The 20,667-nt window shown below is 44.6% G+C and overlaps 1 protein-coding gene and 1 pseudogene across 26 annotated transcripts in view; one reads left to right on the top strand and one right to left on the bottom strand.

Annotated features, from left to right (window-relative positions):
- The window catches only part of ZMYND8 (zinc finger MYND-type containing 8), a 130,313-nt gene that overhangs the window by 17,687 nt on the left and 91,959 nt on the right, over positions 1-20,667 (bottom strand). For 17 of the 26 annotated variants that reach the window (XM_049868761.1, XM_049868762.1, XM_049868768.1 and 14 more), the window contains 4 exons: positions 13,279-13,431; positions 10,125-10,634; positions 4,703-5,086; positions 2,598-2,788 (listed from right to left, as the gene is read on the bottom strand). In XM_049868761.1, the coding sequence (XP_049724718.1) occupies positions 2,598-2,788; positions 4,703-5,086; positions 10,125-10,634; positions 13,279-13,431 (1,238 nt within the window). The remainder of the gene's footprint in view (positions 1-2,597; positions 2,789-4,702; positions 5,087-10,124; positions 10,635-13,278; positions 13,432-20,667) is intronic. The other 9 variants (XM_049868769.1, XM_049868771.1, XM_049868775.1 and 6 more) reach the window with 2 other exon arrangements.
- Positions 16,370-17,889, top strand: LOC126067792 (prostaglandin E synthase 3-like; annotated as a pseudogene).

Below are 20,667 nucleotides of genomic sequence, written 5' to 3'. Positions count from 1 at the left end.
AACAAAAAATGTTTTGAGATATAATTCATGTATTATATAATTCACCCATTTGAAGAGTTCAACTCAGTGGTTGTTACTATATTCAGAGTTGTGCATCTATAACAAGTTTCGCTCCCCCTTAGTCCTCACTCCGCAATCTTCGCATCCCCTAGCCAACAACTAACCTACTTTCTGTCTCTATACGTTTGCCTGTTTTAAACATTTACATAAATGGGATCATACAATATGCAGTTCTTTGTGGCTGGCTTCCTTCTCAAGGCCCATTCATGTTATATGTATCAGTACTTCATTCCTTTTTATTGGTAAATACTATTTCCTTGTATGGATATAGTTGGTTTGTTATTTTAATGCCTTTAGTCAGGGCACTGCCCTTCCTAGTTGGTTCCCCATCTTCCTTCTCTAACTATCTGGCCCCTGAATGCATGACTGAGTTTGTGAAATCAGCTGAAGTCCACACAACACACACCCATATATTCAGTTACTGAATGTATTTGTCAGATGAATTTTCTTCCCCTCCCCTTTGCTCTATCACAAGAGAAAGAGGTGACAAGAGACCAATCCAGATCTTGGCATGGACTATGTTTTCTGGTCTGCTCCTAACAGTAAGAAGGTGGGATAAATCCTGTTCCCACTGTTACCTCCTCTGATTCAAATGTTCCAAGCCTCAGTTTCCCCACTTAGGAAATGGAGATTATAACTATAGGCCCCCGATTAAATGAGAAAATCATGTTAAGACTTTGGTTCAGTATCTGCCACTGAGTGGGTGTTCATACAAGAAATACCTGTTCTTATTTTTCAAGGAAAAAAAAATCCACACGCGCTTGTAATTGCCTGCTGTCAAATTCCTCCTAAAAAAAAAAAAAAACTAGCCCAAAATGGGAGCAAAGGGAATAAAGAATCTGTTGAAATTTCCGCTCCCAGCTCGCTGTGAGGGCAACATGAGACACTTCCAGCAAAAATCCACTGTGCTTTATAAGGCTTCACCATCATCGGTCCTTCTTTTTGGGCCTCCTTATCCAACCATACCACCATGTCAATTGAAAAACCTAAAGCTCAAGTGTTTTATAAGAAAACTTTAGAAAGGAGATGAAATTCAATATGTTACTAATGCAATGGTTACATTCCATTTTAAAGAAATCATGAATCTCTGGACTGGCTTTTCCTTTTACATCCAAATATAGCAAAGAACTCAACATTATTAAGGAGCAGCCTTCTGTCAAAACACACAAATCTGGGTCTTCAATTCCAGGTCACCTCAGAGTTAGGAAGGTTCCATCAGCCCCCCAAAATGTCGCCATGTGCATTTTCTTAACTGCAAAGAAAAGTCTTTCAAAAAGGTCTCTCTCCTCGATTTTGCTGGAAGAATAAAGGGGTCGGCAGAAGGTAATGGAATAAAAATGGCTGCATGAGCTGAGGGAAATGGCTCAGTGCATACCACGGGCCAAGTCCACTCAGCAGGCCTCAGTACTTCCATCTATAAATAAAGAGCTTGGCCTAAGTCACTGGAGGGTGATACAAGAGGTGATTTCAAGTAGAAAAAGAGATAATTTAAGGCAATACTAGAAACCTCCTTAGATCAGTCATGAAAAAACTACCCCCTTTCAACTCTCTTTTCATCCTGCAGATCATGTTAGGAAGAAAGTCTCAGTTTGGTGCTACTGTCTTCAACACCTTCATGCCAATCTACCTTTTTAACAAAAGGAAATGGGACTTAGGCCACAAGCCTCGACAAGAAACAGCATCCAATTAGGTTAGCTTCATTTATTTAAGTTCTTTAGCTGAGTCCATTTAAATAAAATATTAAGTCAATGCTAATTCAGTAGGTCAATGAGGAGCATGCCCAGAAAGCAGACAAGTTGGGTGAAAGGATGGGTCCACTAGTGGCCCACAGACCATCTTGGCTCCTGGGCAATCAATATGCGTACCTTACCCTGCAAGTCTCATACACAAAGATTTATAGCTTTTGTTCCATATGGCCCCTAAATACAAACCAACCCTCCTGGTAGGCTGTCAACCGAGGAAGTGGCAATTTAATTTCAGTGGTTAGGGAAAACAAAAACCCGTTGTTACTGAATCAATTCCAACTCACAGCTATCCTACAGGACAGAGCAAAACTGCCCCCTACAGGGTTTCCAGGGCTGTAAATCTTTACAGAAGCAGACTGCCACACTCCTTCTCCCACAGAGTGGCCGGTGGGTTCAAAACGATAACCTTTCGGTTAGCAGCCAAGCACACTTAACCACTGTGCCACCAGGACTCTTTTACTTAAGGAAAACCTGTCCTTAATGAATTTGACTTCAATTCTGGAAGGTACTTCTGATTACACATTATTTCAATTTATGTACTGACTTTAGAATCTAAACCCACTCAGACTAAGATTCAGTCCATTCTACACTTCTCTGTTTATCCAACTTGGACCCAAATCGAAGAATCCTGTCTTAAAGATCCTCTGTAAGAACAGGGCTGCCCCTCCCCATGAAGTACCCTAAAAACCTGCAAAGTTACAGCATTAATGGTTCCCATCAGGAAGCTGATCCTTCGACTTCCTGCTGGGCACCTGCCTGTCTCCATGGTAGCACTTGCTCCTTTCCACTCACTTTGCTAGTGTACTTGGCGATATCTGCGGCAACATCGGCTGAGGCAGTGGCAATGGGTAGGTCGGCATTGATTGAAGATGCAAGGGTACTTGTGGACCCCGAGCTGGTGACCAGTGGCGATGACTGTGTGCTGGTCACCAGGGTGATGGTAGACGTGGATGGGCTCTGTGTGATCTCCTTCTGCTGGACAGCTAAAAAGCAAAGGATTCTGGTTACCCCGCCATTGTGGGACACGCTTGTCCCAGCACAAAGCTGTAGTGAGGAAGCAAAGCCACTAATACAGATCCTGTGAGCTTCTCTACTTTCAAGACATCCTGGCAATTGAGAAATGTACCATCAATGACCTCTTTCTTGCTAATACCTGAATTCCACTGGGGAAGCCTCAGAATGCATATAGGGCATGGAGACCTGAAATTGGAATTGGGCATCCCAATTTCAAGTATCCTGGATTCATCTCTGGCCCCAACAACCTTTAAATGGAAAGGTCAATTCAACTGTACAGGCATTCCCTGGGTCACAAACGAGATCTATTCCCAACTGTGCCTTTAAATCAAATTTGTAACTTAGTTAACACATGCATTTGGTTCTTCTTTAGCTTTACTTTAGCACAAGAAAAGGCTCAGAGCCTTTTCAATGATCTGAGCTGCACGTGCAGCAAGTAAGGGTGACTGTGATCAAGAATTTGTTTTGAGTACGGGTTGGCTGGGAGCCCCGGTGGCACAGTGGTTTAAGAGCTACAGCTGCTAACCAAAAGGTCGGCAGTCCAAATCCACCAGCCACTCCTTGGAAACCGTATGGGACAGTTCTACTCTGTCCTATAGGGTTGCTATGAGTCGGAATTGACTCGATGGCCATTGGGCTGGGGGTTGGTTCGATAGTAGGAGTTTGTTCAATCGTTTCAAAGTGAGGGCAAATTTACGTAACATTTAAAAGGGCAAGGCCAAATTGACTATAAGGAGGACATTCATAACCTGGGGACCGCCTGTACTTCAACATTGCCTCTACAATCTTTCAAAGAGTCTTCCCTCTCCCAAATCTCTAAAGAGTTTCAGTGGGGGCCGTTCCAAGATCTTGCTACCTTTCAATCTCATATCCTCCTTCTACTCTTAAGAGTCCTTCTGCATCACACTCAAGAGCTGCCATCATGAAGCCCAACCTCCAAGGATCTTGATGCAGGCTTCGTCATAGAATGACCAAGATCAATGCTCACAAAAACTGGACAAACTGGTCCAGATCAGTACTTTGTTTGGCCTTACATCAGCTCCAGATGGAGCCTACAGCATGGCTGGGAGGAATTTTGGTTCCACAACTTCACCAACTGGTTCTTGGTGCTGGTTCATCTTCTGTATGTGGCTAATCCTTGGTTACTAAGGTGACCCTTCACTACCATCTTTTCACCCTGTACCCTTTCCAAAAGAATCTCAAGAGGTTCACTCATGTGCACAAGGAAGGTTATACAAAGATGTTCACTGCAGCTCTGTCTACAACAGGAAAAATCTGCAAGAAAACTCAATGCCCATCAGTAGGGAAATGCTTTATTAAATAACTCTGAAATACTAGGCAGCAGTTCAAAAGAACAAGGTACAGCTGTATGCACTGACATGGACAGACCTCCAAAACATGCTGATGAATGAAAAAACAGGTATGGTACCATTTTAATGTTTTTTAAAAAGAAAAAGGAAGAAAAATAGTATTTTATGGGGTCACATATATATAAATATATATGCATACATGCATAGTAGAGTTTTTAAGAGTGTACAACAAACTGATAATAGGGGCCTCTGACATAGGGAGAAGAATGAGATGGTTGTTCAATAGGGACAACAGACTTTTATGTCACTAGTTCATCCCATTTAAAGGAGAATATACGCATGTATTATTTATAAAATGAAAAAAAGAATAAAAAAAAAAGTTACAAAAATAATTTTTAAAAGCCATGCCACATGGAATGTTTAGGGCTTTCAGAATTCAATGGCCAAGAAACAAACGGGAACTTTTAAAAAAAAAAAAAAAAAGAAAGAAAAAAAATGCAACAACGATTTTTCTCCTGTGGATGTGGCAAAAAGGAAGCAGGCCCACGGAGAAGAGAAGGGGAGGCTCGGTACCTTTCACAGCCTGTCTGGTCTGATATCTCGTCCCCTGGGAAGACTGAGGCTGCTGCTGCTGGTTTTGCTGCTGCTGTTGCTGCTGCTGACGCTGCATCTTCTGCATGTGCCACTTTTGGGAGGACGTTTGAAACTTACTTGATGAGTTCCACACGACCCGCTGCACAGCCGGGGCAGTCTCCTTCGGTAAGAGCGGCCTCTGCTTTTTCACTGGGCTTCCCGTGGCGGCGGCGGTGGCGGCTGGGGCTGTGACTGTGGACGTCGTGCTGGTGGTGGCTGTGACACCAGCCGTGGGGGTTTGGGAGGAAGAGCGGGTGAGGACCGGCGTCTCAGGGGGAGACTGGCTGCCTGCTGCCGTAGTGGATGGTGGAGCTTTACCTACAACTAAAGCCAACGCGTAAGAGAAACAAACAAAAGATGGATTTGACTCAGGTTCAACTGCAGAGTCTACACCAGCAAATTCTGGGTGAAGCCAACCAAGGCCAGGAAGATGGAACAAACTCAGAGCCCCCCTGATGGGGAAGCGCCTTCTCCCTTTGGCAGCACCTCTGCCCCTCCCTTTATTGAGATGTCCTCACCTCTGAGGCACAGCTCAAGGCTGTCGGGGGTGAGGTGGACAAGGCCTAGACCCTACCCTCAAGGATCCCACTAACTAGTGGACAAGGCAGATAGATAAGCAGAATCGCTTCAAGCGCAACAAGTTAGAATTTGGTAAAAGTACCTTGAGAAAGGCCTGGGCGAATCAACCAGAGATTAAGAGAAACCATTTGGCTAGGAACCCTGTAAACCGCATATCCCAAAGAACTAGAATTCCCAAGATAGTTCAAGGAGAAAATGGCCAAAGGACGGAATAACACTGAATCACCCCTAAAAAGAAGTATCCTTTTTCTGCCTCCCGATTCCCTTGGGGACGAAGTCTCAGGGTGGTGTTGATGTAGCCTCATAGACTAACACTAGAGTTTCCTCCTTTTCAACAAAGGGAGTGGGCCCCAAGCCAGAATTTTCTGCAACACATGGCACTTATCCAGAATTTAGTCACACTGGTGTTCTGTTCTGTTTTGTTTTTTAATTTATTCCTGCCACCATCTTCTATGGATAGCACACAACACTGGTTTTTCTATTTTATGGTAATCAAGTTAATATCTAAAATCAGTGTAAATTTTTTTTTAAAGAGTGAGCTGATTTAAAAAATAAAATAAAAGTCAGTAGTTACACAAAACAGGACTTGGAAATGACAAAACTAACAAATGTGAAGGACTCAAGTTTGAAAACCACTTCCATATGGACTATGTCTTCTTGGAGGAGCTAGGCTATGAAGGGAGGGAAGGGGATTTCAATAGGCAGAGAATCTGGAAGGGAACAAACAGCATGAGCCAAGACATGTTCAGGCAAGTTAGGGCAGGCAGTGAGGAGTGGCCGGAAGGCAGGTTAGAGCCGGAAGCACTGAGCAGCTTGGACGGATGACCACGTGAGTGATGGTTTGTAAAAGGGGGGTCCTGTTATCACTTCCCCCAGAGAGGATGCCCAGGAACACACACAAAATACCTGTGCAAGTCAGCACCCCTGGTTTTAGAGGTTACCCCCTGACATCATTTGCTTTATGAAAAGACTATTGCCTGTCTTTTTAGACTTCTATCACCCAGAAAAGATAAACTTGATTACTCCAGGGAACATTTTCAGTAAGTTTTAACAGTTCTGGGAAGCCAGGGGAGAGGAGCAGATAAGCTGACTGTACTGTCTCAGGGTGTTAAAAAGCTTTCTCGGTGGTTCTGGCTGACCCTGATGGTCTTCCCGAGGAGAGTTCAGCCAAGCTTGTAGGCAAGAGCGCTGAGGACTGAACGGGAGTTCGTCCTGCGGTGAGAAGCCCCCGTCCTTCCTAGGGGGCCCTGCCTAGTACTGGGTGTAGTCCCTGCCCCTTCCAGGTGCAGAAGGAGGCCTTAAATTTGGTTCTTCTAATGGCTGGGCAAACGGAAGTCCCCCAGTAGGGTTTCTAACCTACAGATGCTCCCTTCAATGCCTCCCTTCTCTGCAAAACATATATATATTGTTATTGTGTGGTTGTCGTTAACTAACATTAGCTAGCCTAGGTTAGGTAACTCTGGTGGTGCAGTGGTTAAGAGCTACGGTTGCTAACCAAAAGGTCAGCAGTTCAAATCCACCAGGCGCTCCTTGGAAACCCTATGGGACAGTTCTACTCTGTCCTACAGGGTCCCTATGAGTCAGAACCTACTCAATGGCAACGGGTTTTGGGGTTTTTTTTTTTTTTTAGCCTAGGTTAAGCGCTTGGCTCAGTGGTTCTAACCCACCAACAGCTCCATGGGAAGGAGATAAGGCAGTCTGCTTCCGTAAAGATTACAGCCTTGGAAACCCTATGGGGCAGTTCTACTCTGTCCTGTAGGGTCACTGTGAGTCAGAATCGACCTGAAGGTAACAGGTTTGGGCAAAGGGCAATGCCAAGAAGATCGTTATCTGTTTGCTGATTTACAAAAACAAACAGCCAGCTATGCAAATGGGCTACTGCTTGGCGGCAGTCTGGGTGGCTCCATTTTCCCAATGAAAAACTGGGCTGTGCAATCGGAAAAGATTCCAGACTTGAAGTACAGTCTTTGGGGATATCATTTAGACACTACAAGATTTTAATTTCTAGGGTATTCTGATCATTTTTGGAGCAAAAACAGGCTATGGGAAATTCTAACTGTCCTAGAAATTTCAAGTATATAATTAGTCACCTCTAACAGAAATAAAAGGTGAATTTCTTAAAGGGTCAGCACCCCAGAAGCCACCCCATCAAATGAACTTAATAATTGTTCTGGAGTTTGTCACTGTCTTGTATACAAATAAAACACTTTTCAAGAAAAGAATTCAGCTACTCTTTGGAAAAGAATGGAAATTACTGACATTACGAAGTAAGCATAGCAAAAAAGCCTCTGAAAACAGTCCCTTCACCTCTGTTCTGAGATCATCACCTATAAAAAGTGTTGTACCGAGGAAGGGACCCTGGTGATACAATGCTTAAGTGCTCAGCTACTAACTGAAAGGTTGGCAATTCAAACCCACCCAGCAGCTCTGCAGGAGAAAGAGCTGGCTATCTGCTCCCATAAAGATTACAGCCAAGAAAATCCTATGGGGCGGTTCTACTCTGTCATATGGGGTCACTATGAGTCAAAAGCGACTCAACGGCATTTAACAACAACTGAGACTTCACATGGTATGCAGAAGCTGCATCCCTAGTTGAAGGGAAGTCTGAGGTCACCTCACACAACTCCAAAATGTCCTTCCCATCATTGAAGACATGTTCAACTGCAGAGTCAGACACAAAGCCACTTCTTCAAGACCCAAACCACCATCAGGGAGCTCTGGATTTAAGATTATTCCATCTTGCCCCAACCCCTGGGGAAGCTGCCCTAACCAAATTGTTTCAGAATCAGATCTTCCGCTCATTCACTCAAGGTCTCTCTTTCACGAGGGCCTCCTGGAGAAATTTCCTTTAGACATCAACAAGAGAAAGAGCTCTACTTCTTTTAATCAACTGGAATTCCTTTTTTTTGGAAAATATGAGCTCTTTTAAAGGACTATGTTTCCCTTTTTACTTTGCTAGGAAGCTCAGAGCCATATTAGAAGTTTGACAAGTCTGAGACCGTAACGGTATACACTTATGCATAGAAGCTTTCCTAAGACCGCTCACTATTCTACCTTCACTTTCCTTTTATGCTGACTTACTCATTTACATCTTATTTCATGGTTACGTACTCTTATTCATCTGTTGCAAATCTCCTGGAAGAGGACGAAGCATAAAAAAAAAAATCAATTAATCTAAAGATCTGTTCCAGAAAGAAAGAACAGTATGAATATGTCATTCACAGGAGCCCTGTCATCTATACCCCAAAATTCTCACGATCATGGCATAAATACTAGTTCTGTCGTTCTCTGTAACATCAGAGGCGTCCCCCTCCAAACCCCAATCCACAACATAATCTGCGTCTCCAGAGGCCGCCCATAAATCTGAGAGGTGGGCTCAGGGACAATGAAATGGGTGCTCTACTCCTCCTTGCCCCACTTCATTAGCCTCTCTCTCTCTCCAACCCATCATCCAGAAGACACTCCATTCTCTTTTGCAAAACTGAAGGAATCCTCTCTCCAGTACAATTCAGGTTCCAGAGCTGCCCAGGTAGGAAACAGCCACAGCTGAAACAATTCTCAAGGCCCATCCCTGACTCGCTTTAGCCACTAGGCTAGGGAGTCCCCAAAGCACACAGACCGCGCCTTACTCAAGTGTTTGGTTGAAAAGTTGGCACCTGTCAGAAGTTAGGCAGAGTCAAAAATTAAACGTGGTTATCCCTTTCATTATTATAAGAACATAACATTTTATGGCTATAACATCTAATTTGTCATTATGCAACATTTTTTCTTGGGCCCTCAATTCTTCAATACCTTTCCTGGGCATGTTGGAATATCCTCACCACCCACCTGCCAACTGAAAAATTTGTTTACTACTTTGTCAATTGGAAGGATACCCTTTCAATTTACTCGCACATTCTGAAGAGTTTGCCAACATGCCTGGGCTATGTTAGGCTTGAGGGCAGCCACTGCTGGCTCAATATAACAAGCAATGGGGGGAATTCTGAGACTCAGGCAGCAGGTCTCAATTGGGGAAGATTTTGTCCTGGAGAGGACGTTTGGTAATGTAGAGACGTTACTAAGTCACGATTTGGCAGGTGTTACTGGCATTTAGGGGGTAGAGGCCAGAGATGCCACTAAACATCATCTAACGCACACGACGGCATCCCACAACAAAGAATTATCTGGTGCCAAATGTCTATAGTGCTGGAGTTAAGAAAGCCTGGACTCAGGTCAGCCTGCATGGTGGGAGACCAATCCCGGTACCTACCATACAATAGCCCTCCAGTCTACAGTGCTCAGGAACCTGCCATTCAGCACCCGATTCTGGTACCACCTACTCAAATGGTTTCACGTTCCACTAAGAAAATGCACATAGACATGTCTGGGTCGCACAGAGAAAAGGGATGCTGAACTCATGAACACTTTGATCTGAGCACTTGTAACAATTTGAGCCTTGTCAACTGTCTACACGTTGACAGTCACTTAGAGAATTGTGTGAACATATTGGAAACGAAGTTGCTTAGGCGAAAAAAATAACCATTAAAAGCAACTAGCGTTTTCTAAGACTTCTTTTTATGAGTTTAAAAGCAATCTTGCTGGGTGACTACTGAACAGGTAAAAGGTGGGTAGGGCCAGGTTTAAATCCTGGTCCTCTTCAGGAACTAGCAAATTGACCTTAAACCCATTACAGCATTGCACTAGCCCTCAATGGGGTTAGAGGGTCCCATAACCACTGATGACACAGACGCAAGGTGGAATTCTAAGCCAAATTAAGAAACTGCAAACTGATATAGTAACTTACCATCCTGCTTGGGAGATGGCTCTTTGGGTTCCTTCTTATTTTTTCGACCCTCCCGCCCAGAATGGTCTTCTCCTAAATCTATGACAAGTTCGCTCTCTGAATCGGAGTCCAGGCCCAAATGCACTGTTGGGGAATCCGTCTCATCTTTTCCCTTGAGTTTATCCTTCGTGGGGTGAGGTGAAGGTTTTGCTTTTTCTGGAAAATCCTTCTCAGGCTCAGGACTTGTCTTTTCCTTGGCTGCTGCTGGGTCCGCCTTTTCGCTGGTTGGTGATGTGCTTTTCAGCTCCTCCTTCAACTCCACTGGGTTTGTCACTTTGGGCTTTTTTTTGACAGCAGATGGCTCTTTGTCCATCTGACTCCCCTCTTTGTCTTCTGCATCTTCTGGCTCATTCTTGGACTTCTGATCCTCATCACTGACATATTCACTATCGCTACTATCTGACTTCTCGGAATCCTCTGAATCGCTGTGCTCTACGGCCGTATAAACATCTTCTGAGATTTCATTTATGCCTAAATTCAAAGAGAAAACCCAGCATGTGGCGTACTCACAAAATAAAAAGCAGGACCCAAAACGCAAACATTTTCCACGCCAAATGCCGGAATAAAAAACATTTCATATCACATCACACTGGCCTGGTGAGGTTAGCATGAACTGAAGCTGCAACTGACTACAGCTGATGAATGAACTTGTATTTGGAGAAGATTTCAGTTATTAACATTCAGATAAGACGTGGAAACTGGCAACATTAAATTTACACAGCACTAAACCTTTGCAATGTTGGTAATAATTCTGATACAGAAAATGGAAGGGCTAGAAGGGAGCACCAGAGATGAGCCGTTAAAACCGATCCATCTTACAGATTAGAAAATGGAGACCCTGAGAAATTAGTTGTCCTAAGACACAAAGAAAACCCAGACAGAGGCAAGACCAGAACCCTGGGCTCCTGCCCCCTACCCAGTGCTCTCCCCACTTGCTCCCAATGTGGTGAAGTTACTTTAGTCACGTGTCTAGGGCTTAAAGAACTAAGGCAAAGCCTTAAAGCAGAGTTTGCAAAGTCAACCCACAAGCCGCATCTGGCCAGCAGACATGTTTTATTTGGGAAGCAGTGGTTTGGTCCACAGAGTATTTTTTTGTTTTGCTTTTTAATTTTGAATTTAATTCAAAAATCCATTTTAAATTTTGCCCGCATTCACAAATCAGGACAATTCACACAGGAATCAAGACGGTGTGCTTCTCTTCAAAGAGCAGATCTGGCCACATGGGTCACATTCCTGCAAGCCAAGAGCTGGCGGAAGCCGAGAAGCTGCTGCCCCCTGTAGGAAGGCACGTACTCTGCAGGTGAGTCGGATGCCCAGCCCTCCCTCCTACTCCCTGCAGGCAACTGCCATTGCATCTGCACTGCTCTTCCACTTAGAGTGGAGTCAAGAGGCAAGGCTCTGTCTCTACCAAAACGGGAAACTACAAGAGGCAGGTGTTTCACACCCCCCACATACATACAAATGGGTCAAAGCATTATTTCTAACAATAGGTCCATTTAACCCATTTATGTTTCCTATTCCCAGTAATGTGTCAAGAGTCACCAGGCTATAGGTAAATAATACTGTATCCTAAAATTTTGAGAGCAGGAAGATCCAATCCACTCTTCGTACAGTCTTTGTTCCAGAGAAGTCATCACCACATGGCCTAGGAGCGGGGGTCACTGCCCAGACCCGGATTCACTGAAGAGACAACTCGCAAAAGGGCAAGAGCCATGAGTAGCCCAGCTGCACTGGAGACCAGCCAAATTATCAGTCAATTATATCTGCCTCTGCCAGGGCCCAAAGGTACGAAAAATCAAAATATAAAAATCTGGTATAATATCTGGGTCCTAAGGCTTATGCTACCGGTACCTAAGGGTCAGACACAATAAAGACAAGTATGACCACACATGTGCTAGGAAAGCGTGAAGTTCAAAACCCCAGCTCCTCTTTTTTAATAAGCTATATGGCCCTAAATGAGTGACCTACCTCTCTGAGTCTCAGTGTCTCCATCTGCAAAATGGGATGGATGGAACAATATACACACAGTGCTTAGCATAGAGCAGGGTGCACTGGAACCACTCAGTAACTGGTAATATTAAAATTCTTATTAACAACAATAAATCAAGGAGTTAGCCAGCTGCATGAAATGACCCAAGAGGGGTATTTCAACAACCTGACAAATTTCATCCAGGCCACTCAATGTTCTCACTAAACAGGACATCCAACAAGGAAGGAGCTCCTCTGTACAACCCCAAGTGACCCCTAACTACAGCTCCTTTCTCACTGGAAGGTCCAGAACACCTGCAGACCTACAGTAAACACCACCTCAGAATGGCTCTATCTCCTGAGGCCCAGCTGTTCCCCACATCTTAATAAATACTCCCTATCTCTTTTTTTTTAATCTCTTTAATTATTCAACAAATATTCCAGAGCATCTGCTATGTGCACAACACCTAGTACCCTGAAGAAGGCAAATCCTTATACAACAAAGTCCTTGTCCTCAAAGAGCTTCCAGTCTAGATTGGGATGGACACCCCCAGCCAAAGGGACCACTGATGCTTCTGAACAATAGGTACCACAGGAGGCAGGCAGGTGGGAAAAGCAGTCAGGGCAGACTTCCTGGAGGGGCAAGGCCTGAGCTCAGCCTGAAGGAGGGGCAGGATTCAGGTAGGCAGTATGAACGCAGGCAGCACAGGGAAGAGAAGGGAGCAACAGGTACAGATGCAGGAAGGCCTGCCAGGTGGGACTGGCCCAGTCTGGAGGGGCAGGGTTTCGTGTTGGGTCCTCGTGGGACACACATACACATACTGATGTTCAGACACTGATGTGTGCAGAGAGGGAGAAGAGAGGCAAACTAGGGAGGCTCTTTACGCTTTGAAGCCTTCTTACCACCTGCACCTCTAGTTCTCAGACTGCTTCTACTAACAAACTCTGATGAATTCAAAGGGCCTTTCTGAATAACTAGCTAGAAAACCTGAAACAGTTTGCCACAAGTGGAAATATGTTTTAATTGAACAAACATGACAAGGTTAAGGAAGATGCTATGAGCAGCCAGGATCCAATCCTTATTTCATCCCAGTAGTATTCCTACAAAGAACAACAACATTAAAAGCAAGCAAACCAAAAGACATACCTAATTGTGCTTTGCAACTCTCTATCGTCTTGTCGAGATTGAGCTGGAACCTGCTGCGAATCTGTCGTTTGGGGGAGATGAGCGGGACGGGGGTGGACTGCTGCTGGACTGACTCGCTCAGCTCCTTCAAATCCATCTCGGCTTTGCTGCGGTCTGGAAGACATCATGCCACCCTTGTAAGACAAGGCACTCAGGGGATTCACAAATAACTGTCATCATTCAGCTTCCTCCTCGTCAAGCCAGAGCCAAACATATACTTTAGGACACAGTGATTAAAAGTTTCTTGTCATCTGTCTGTCCCAGCAATATCATCTGTTCAACATGGGGTGACTTGAATAAATAAACTTATTTGGCAGATTGACTCAGTCTACCCAACAATCATCTGGGTTGCTTTCGATACTTAAAGTGTACAATCTCAGCCAGAAGGCTCCACGTGTCAACCTCAGCATCATCAGTGATCCCGGAAACCCGAAGGTTACTGTGACATGTCTGTTATGGATTGAATTGTGCCCCCAAGAATATGTGTTGTAAATCCTCATCTCTATGCCTGTGCTTATAATCCCATCTGGGAAAGGGTTGTCTTTGTTACATTAATGAGGCAGGATTAGTATAGGGTCTATCTTGAGTTAATATCTTTTGAGATACAAAAGGATTAAGCAAGTGAGCAAAAACTGACTGGGCAGAGACGTGCCAATCCACACGAAGGTCTTTCAGGAACAGAAGCTCAGAAGAGACAAGGACCTTTCACCAGAGTCAACAGAAGAGAGAAAGCCTTCCCCTAGAACCATCACCCTGAATTTGGACTCCCAGCCTCTAAACTCTGAGAAAATAGATTTATTTGTTTGTGAAAACTGTCCACTTGTGGTATTTCTGTTAGACCAGCACTACCATGTTTTTACTGTAACAGTGTGCATGTTATACTTTTTTTGCAGTGGGGAGCCAACCATGCAACCCCCTCATGCATTTTTCTAGGCGTGCTATGCGTATTGTATGTGTGCATGAGCATTATCTATGTGAGCGCATTATTTGTGAAAATACAGTAGCTAACTAAGATAGTGTTCAATCTCAGTATTGGAAGATAAAGTCACATCGAGCCTGGCCAAAGTGTGCCTTTAACTCCAGGCCCAGATAGAGAGGGCTTGTTTGTACCCGAGAGACGATGAGCCCTTTGGTGAGATGGGTTAATTTTATACAGCCACGGTTTTGTAACTCCCACCAAATGACTAGGTTGGGCTATGCAAATGAGGTGCTTGTGGAACACCAAGGGGATTGGACAGCTTGCTAATAATGTAAATAAGGTACACAGCACCCTTGTGGGGGTGGGACCATGCAAAAAGGTATATGGAACATTTATGAGGGGATTGGCCAGTTCTGCCATCCCACTAGGCTTAAAGGGAGAGAGAGAGAAAGAGAGGGGCTGTAACACGGAAGACAGCGAGAGATGGCAGCACAAGATAGCAGGAATCGGGAGATGGGCACAGCTGTGGTGGGGCTTGCTGGCCCATGGAGCTTAGAGGTATTAATACTTCCCTGAGAAGGCACCTAACAGGGCCTGGCAGTAGGATAGGCCCAGCAGGCCCCAGTGGCAGAAGACCCCCAGCGGGGCCAAGGGACAGGGCAGAAAGCTGTCCTGAACGAGGAATTACATCCTTAGTTGCTGTTCCTGTTCCTTCCAAGTTATCCCAAACCCGAGTTGTACCCTGTTACTTCCCTAATAAACCACTTAACCAAGTATGGTTCATGAGTTCTGTGAGTCACTGCACAAATTTCAGAACCCAAAAACGGGAGGGGAAGTCCTGCGAGGAGGGGGATCAGTTGATATTGAGACAACAGAGTGGTACAGCAGCTTGGAAAAGTTAGACATTTGGGACATCTTTAACCTCGGCTTCAGAGGAGCCAGCTTTGTGCTGATCCTTTTAAAAGAAATTATTCATTTAGCCCCTCACTGGTAAGAAGGATAGCAGCTCACCATTCACTTTGCAGGCTTCATTTTTCATTCTTAACTTAACCTAGTCTTGGGGCTCAGATTAGAAGGGGATGGGAAAACATCAGGGAGGCAAACCTTCCAGGCTGCTATACTTCCCTTTGGCTGATAGCATCTATTTGAGGAAAAGTGAGTAGAATTAGTCCTTACTATTAAACCTGGGTCTGATGTAGGTCATCTCACCCTGGACCAAGAATCCAAGTTCACCATGATATCCAAGCAAAGGCCTCTGAATGATAATTTAGCCTCAAGGTCCTACCCCTACCATCCTGCTGAGGGCTCTTTGTACATCCAATGGACCAGATTGCAAAAGGGGCGATGAGTTTGCATTTCCTGGATTCCCCTCCCAAATCCTCTGCTGCCTCCTCTAAAACCCATTGCCCTTGAGTTGTTTCTGGCTTACAACAACCGTACAGGACAGAGGAGAACTGCCCCATAGGGTTTCCGAGGCTGTAAATCTTTATGGAAGCAGACTGCCACATCTTTCTCACGCAGAGTGGCTGATGGGGTTGAACCCCCAATCTTTCTGTGACCCACTGCGCCACCAGGGCTCTTCCTACCTCCTTTAATCCACCAAACCAACACCCACTGCAGTCAAGTTGATTCCGACTCATAGTGACCACATAGGACAGAGCAGAACTGTCCCACAGGATTTCCAAGGCTGTAATCCTTATGGGCGCAGACTGCCATATCTTTCTCCTGCAGAGAGGCTGCTGGATTTAAACCACCGACCTCTTGGTTACCAGCTGAGTGCTTTAACCACTGCACCACCAGGGCTCTTCTTGCCTCCTCTGAAAAAAAAAAACCCAAACCCATTGTCATCAAGTCAACTCTGGCCCATAGATCAGAGTAGAATTGCCGACCTTTTGATTAGCACCTGAGCTGTTAATCACTGTGCCACCAGGGTTCGAAGTAGGGAATAATGTTGCCCACTTCCCAAGATGCCCTAGTGGTCACTTGGTCTCCTTTTGGGAAACGACGTTTTCCCCAGTGGGGGTAGTGTTGGTGGGTCTAGGTGTCCGGACACCAGCCCTTTCCCGGCCAAAGGGCAGACACGTGACACTTGACAAGCATCCTGGGGACTCTGCCCTGTTGTCCTGGGGAAACATGGACAAGTGCCCTCCCCCAGAATTCCCAGGTTCTCAAGCCTTCCCATCAACATCAGGTGTCCCTAAAATTAAGGTGATTGCAAAGGCACAGAAAGTGATGAGACTTTCCAGGTAAGGAATACCATCTTTCACCTTGCCTTCCACCCTCTGGTGTGACCCAAAGCAGAGAACGTGCGGCACCTGTCCTAACCAGCCAATCCCAGAAGAGAGGTCAGAAAGCATGTGGCATCCTGACCAGTGGACAAAGAGGAGAAGCCATCCCTAAGCCTGTTCCCATCAGCTGGGAACTGGTTCCCCCCAGCCTTCCTGTTTATCTCCCTGCGACCCTACCCCAAACACCCACCTCCTTTCATTATACTGTTACAGAGGCCACAGGACATAGTCCAAGAGCTAGACTGGAAGAGCCATCCAAAGCCTTCACTCGTCCCCCCGTCTTTTGGATTTGCTTTGTTTTTAAACATACTCCCACACACCTCCTCTTCACCCTGTAAGGGCACATTCTCTTCCATTATGCAGCCATAGATCAGTTCCTTTAAAGTGACTAGAAGCAGACCCCTAAAGCCCCACCCAACCCAGTCACACGTGACCAGCAGCGAAATTGCTCCAACTTAATCTAACAACACCCCCGGCCAAGGTAAGGCTAGGAAGGACCCTTCCCACAGAAAGATTCCAGAACTGAGTGCTCAAAGCAAGCAGATGCACTCATCCTTTCAATTCAGGAAAAGGACCCCCCCAAAAAAACACACATTCGTGTGTTGATCAGACTCTGGAGAGGTCAGAGGACAGGACTGCTGATCTTCACAAAGATGGCAGCGTGAATGCACGCCCACCTCTTAGAGGGAGAAGAATGTACGTTCAAATTCACTAGAGAAAGGCCACAATAAGAGGGAGAAAACCCTAGAGAGGCAATTCCCCCAGCTACTGCAGGACATGACCACCCACCCACCTGTCCCCCTGCTCCGTTCGTAACGCAGCCTGCTTCTGCAAAGTGGTATGACGGAAGGGACTGTCTCTTTATTGAATTTTGTGGTTAAGACATTCACATAAATTTTGAGAAATTCAAACTTACATTCAGTTGCCTTGAAGGAAGTGGCAATTTTAAACATGTAAATGAAATTGATCTTTTTCACTGGATTGACCCAAATGATTCCAAGCATAAAAAAGCAGACAGATCCATCTTACGTTGTCTACGAAAAGAAGAATCTGGCCAGTCATGGCCAAGGTTAACAAAAGAAAGAGCAAAGCTTCATTGGCTTGGCATGGACTTCAGCAACTGGAAAGACCCGCGAAGATGATTCACACAAAGACATGTCTAAGTCTAACCGTATCTCTGAGATGGTGAACGACAAGGGTGGTGATGAGGATGCAGGTTTACCAGAAATAGATGGAGCAGATGATGACTCACAAGACAGTGATGATGAAAATATCCCAGATCTGGAATACAGAGCACGGCCAGCAGCCAGGATTTTGCTAAAGAAAAATAACTTCTCTGCAAGATTTCATCATCAGAATTCCTGAGTTGATAGCTTTAAAAAGGCATATGCTGTATTTGCCTTCTTTATCCCATTTCTCAACCTGTTTGTTTTTTAAAAGGTTTCACTAAGGCCTGATAAAAGTACCACTGTATTGGAGCAATTTTAAGTCAGCTAAGGCACGGACATTGCCCAGACTTCCACGAAGCTGCAGAAGTCTCAGGCAATTAACACAGCAGTTGTAATAAATATTTCGCCAGAGCCTCCTTTACTTTATAACACAGACACTGACGTGATAGGAAGTTCTCAGCTTCGGGAAAGATAACTAAATTTTAGATTTTAGAACCTGGGCTCACAGTGACTGAAACAAATTGGCCAACGCCTTAAACTGGTAGCCTGCTGGTCCTCTGACTGTTCTACTAAAATTTATTTTTCAAGAAATTTACTTTACTTTATTGTAATCACTTCTCAGGGTTCCGAATGTTATCTTAGCTAAAGCCAGTGAATGTCCTAATTGAGATGGTTTTTGAAGCCTGTACGTCTGGTGTTGTTTGACTCCAAGCTTTTACATCTCTTAGCACGGAGGAGAGAGACCGTACGTCGTTGCCTGAGAGTCTGCACATTTAGACCAAATTTGTATTTGCACTGTCTGTATGGCAAATCAGTGAAACATGTTAATACTTTATTGGATTTATTATTATTATTATTTGATTCAGCTTTTACCAGGGCTGAAAGCCTCAATGTGTGTGACAGTGGGGATTTTTTTAATATCTATATTCTTTCTAATAAACCATTAGAAGACTTTAAAAAAAAAAACTACTGTAGAAAGAACTACAAATCTATACCCACCTCTGAATGCAAGCAACTCTAAGCACCTTACAAAGAGTGAAAACAGTGATAAAACAGCAAGGGGAAAAGAAGAAGAAGGACCAGGGAAGCATACAAAGAAAAGAGAAAGACCAGGCTGAAGAGCAGGCCGAAGATGTAGGATGTAAAGACTTACACAGCTGAGCTGCAAGCGTAACGTCAAAAGGGAAAGGATATGAGGCCTGTCTTGTAATTTCCGCTTTCTGAAATGAGGATGCATCCCAGATTCTAGAAGAAAAAGGCACTTTTCAAGCGTGAAATTGCAAAAGAAGTATCTCACAAAAACACTCTCCGTAAGGGGAGGCTGCCAAGGGATATGTTCATCAATGCCCTCACCAACATATGATTACTATTTTCTACACAGCAGCTAGTAAAAAATTCAACCTACTAGACCACGTGTTCACAAACTTTTTCTGTAGACCACAAGGGCTCTGCTGCAAAGGCAGTCAGAAGGGATATGTAAACGAACGGGTGTGGCTGTGTTCCGATAAAACTATTTACAAAAACAGGTGAGGTACCATATATTTGGCCCACAGGATATAGCTGACAGCCCCGTAACTGGTCCGGTGATTCCTAACCTTGCTACACACTGAAGTCATCTGTACCAAACCAAATCCATTGCCATCAAGTCGATTCCTACTCATAGTGACCCTATAGGAGTTAGAGCTGCTCCATAGGGTTTTCAAGGCTGTAATCTTTACAGAAGCAGACTGCCATATCTTTCTCCTGCTGAGTAGCTGGTGAGTTAGAACCACCAACCTTTCTGTTAGCAGTCAAGCACTTAACCGCTAAGCCAACCAGGTACCCGGAACTCACCTGTAGAGCCTTAAGAAATACCGATGCCTGGGCTCCATCCCCAGAGATTCTAACTGGCCTCAGGAGAGGCTTGGCCATCAGGCCTTTTAAAGTCTCCTCAAGTGATTCTAAAATTTAGCAGCTGAGGTTGAGAACCTCTATACATTAAACCAATCTTCTACGTAAGTTCAGGCAGCCCTGGGTTACAAACAAGATCCTTCCTAAGTGTGTCTTTAAGAATTTGTAGGTAAGTCGGAAAAGGTACAGATGGTTCTTATTTACCCTGACTTTCGTGCAAGAAAAGGCTTGAAGCCTTTTCAATGATTTAAAAGCTGCATGTGCAGCAAATGAAGTGATTGTGACAAAGAATTTGTTTTGAGTCGGGGTTGGTTCCACACTTTCAAAGCTAGGGCAAATTTACGTAACATTTCAGAGCACCTACAAGCTGTTAAGGATCTTCGAAACCTGAAGACTTACTGTTAAAAAAAAGCCTCATCATTTCCCTACACTGCTGGGTATCTGTGTTAAAACGGCATTACTCTTCTAAACCTTGGTGTTCATAACAAAGACATACCTCTTGCCAAAACAACCTAGACATGTGTGTGTCTCTGTCTGTACGTCTAAGCAAGTACAGCCATTTCACTGCAGCCTAAGAAGACTGAACTCTGTGACATGCATTATTAAGAGAATGAAAAGAGGGTAAAGCATCTCACTTTACACAATAAGATTTCTCTGGTCACTAAGACTCCATTAGGTTTATTCTAACAAGAAACCAACAAAAGGCGGTGGGTGGGCTGTGACCAGGTCCCTGGGAGCAGACCTTCAGGAGTTCCGTCAAATATAAGTCTCTTCCTCAAACTTGCAGCTGCATTTTGACTTTCCTCTGTGAGGAGAAAAGGGCTTCACATTCTCATAGGAGCTTATCAGGACTTCTTCCACTCTTGCCCTTCTATAACGGGAGTATCTTCAGAATCCACATTTGCTGCCAACATTTTGAACTTTTCAGCTGATAGGAAGACAGCTTAAGCTATAAATGGAAACTGGGGATAAAAAATACCCACGCTAGAGAAAAAAGCACGATCTTACATTTCTGGAGGGAGCATAAATCAGAACCACCTCTTTAGAGGGCAATCTGGCACTCTCTCTCAGAAGGTCAACCGCA

This window comes from Elephas maximus, chromosome 25 (assembly GCF_024166365.1).
Source record: "Elephas maximus indicus isolate mEleMax1 chromosome 25, mEleMax1 primary haplotype, whole genome shotgun sequence".
Taxonomy (NCBI): Eukaryota; Metazoa; Chordata; class Mammalia; order Proboscidea; family Elephantidae; genus Elephas; species Elephas maximus.
This window is presented reverse-complemented; position numbering and strand designations above follow the sequence as displayed.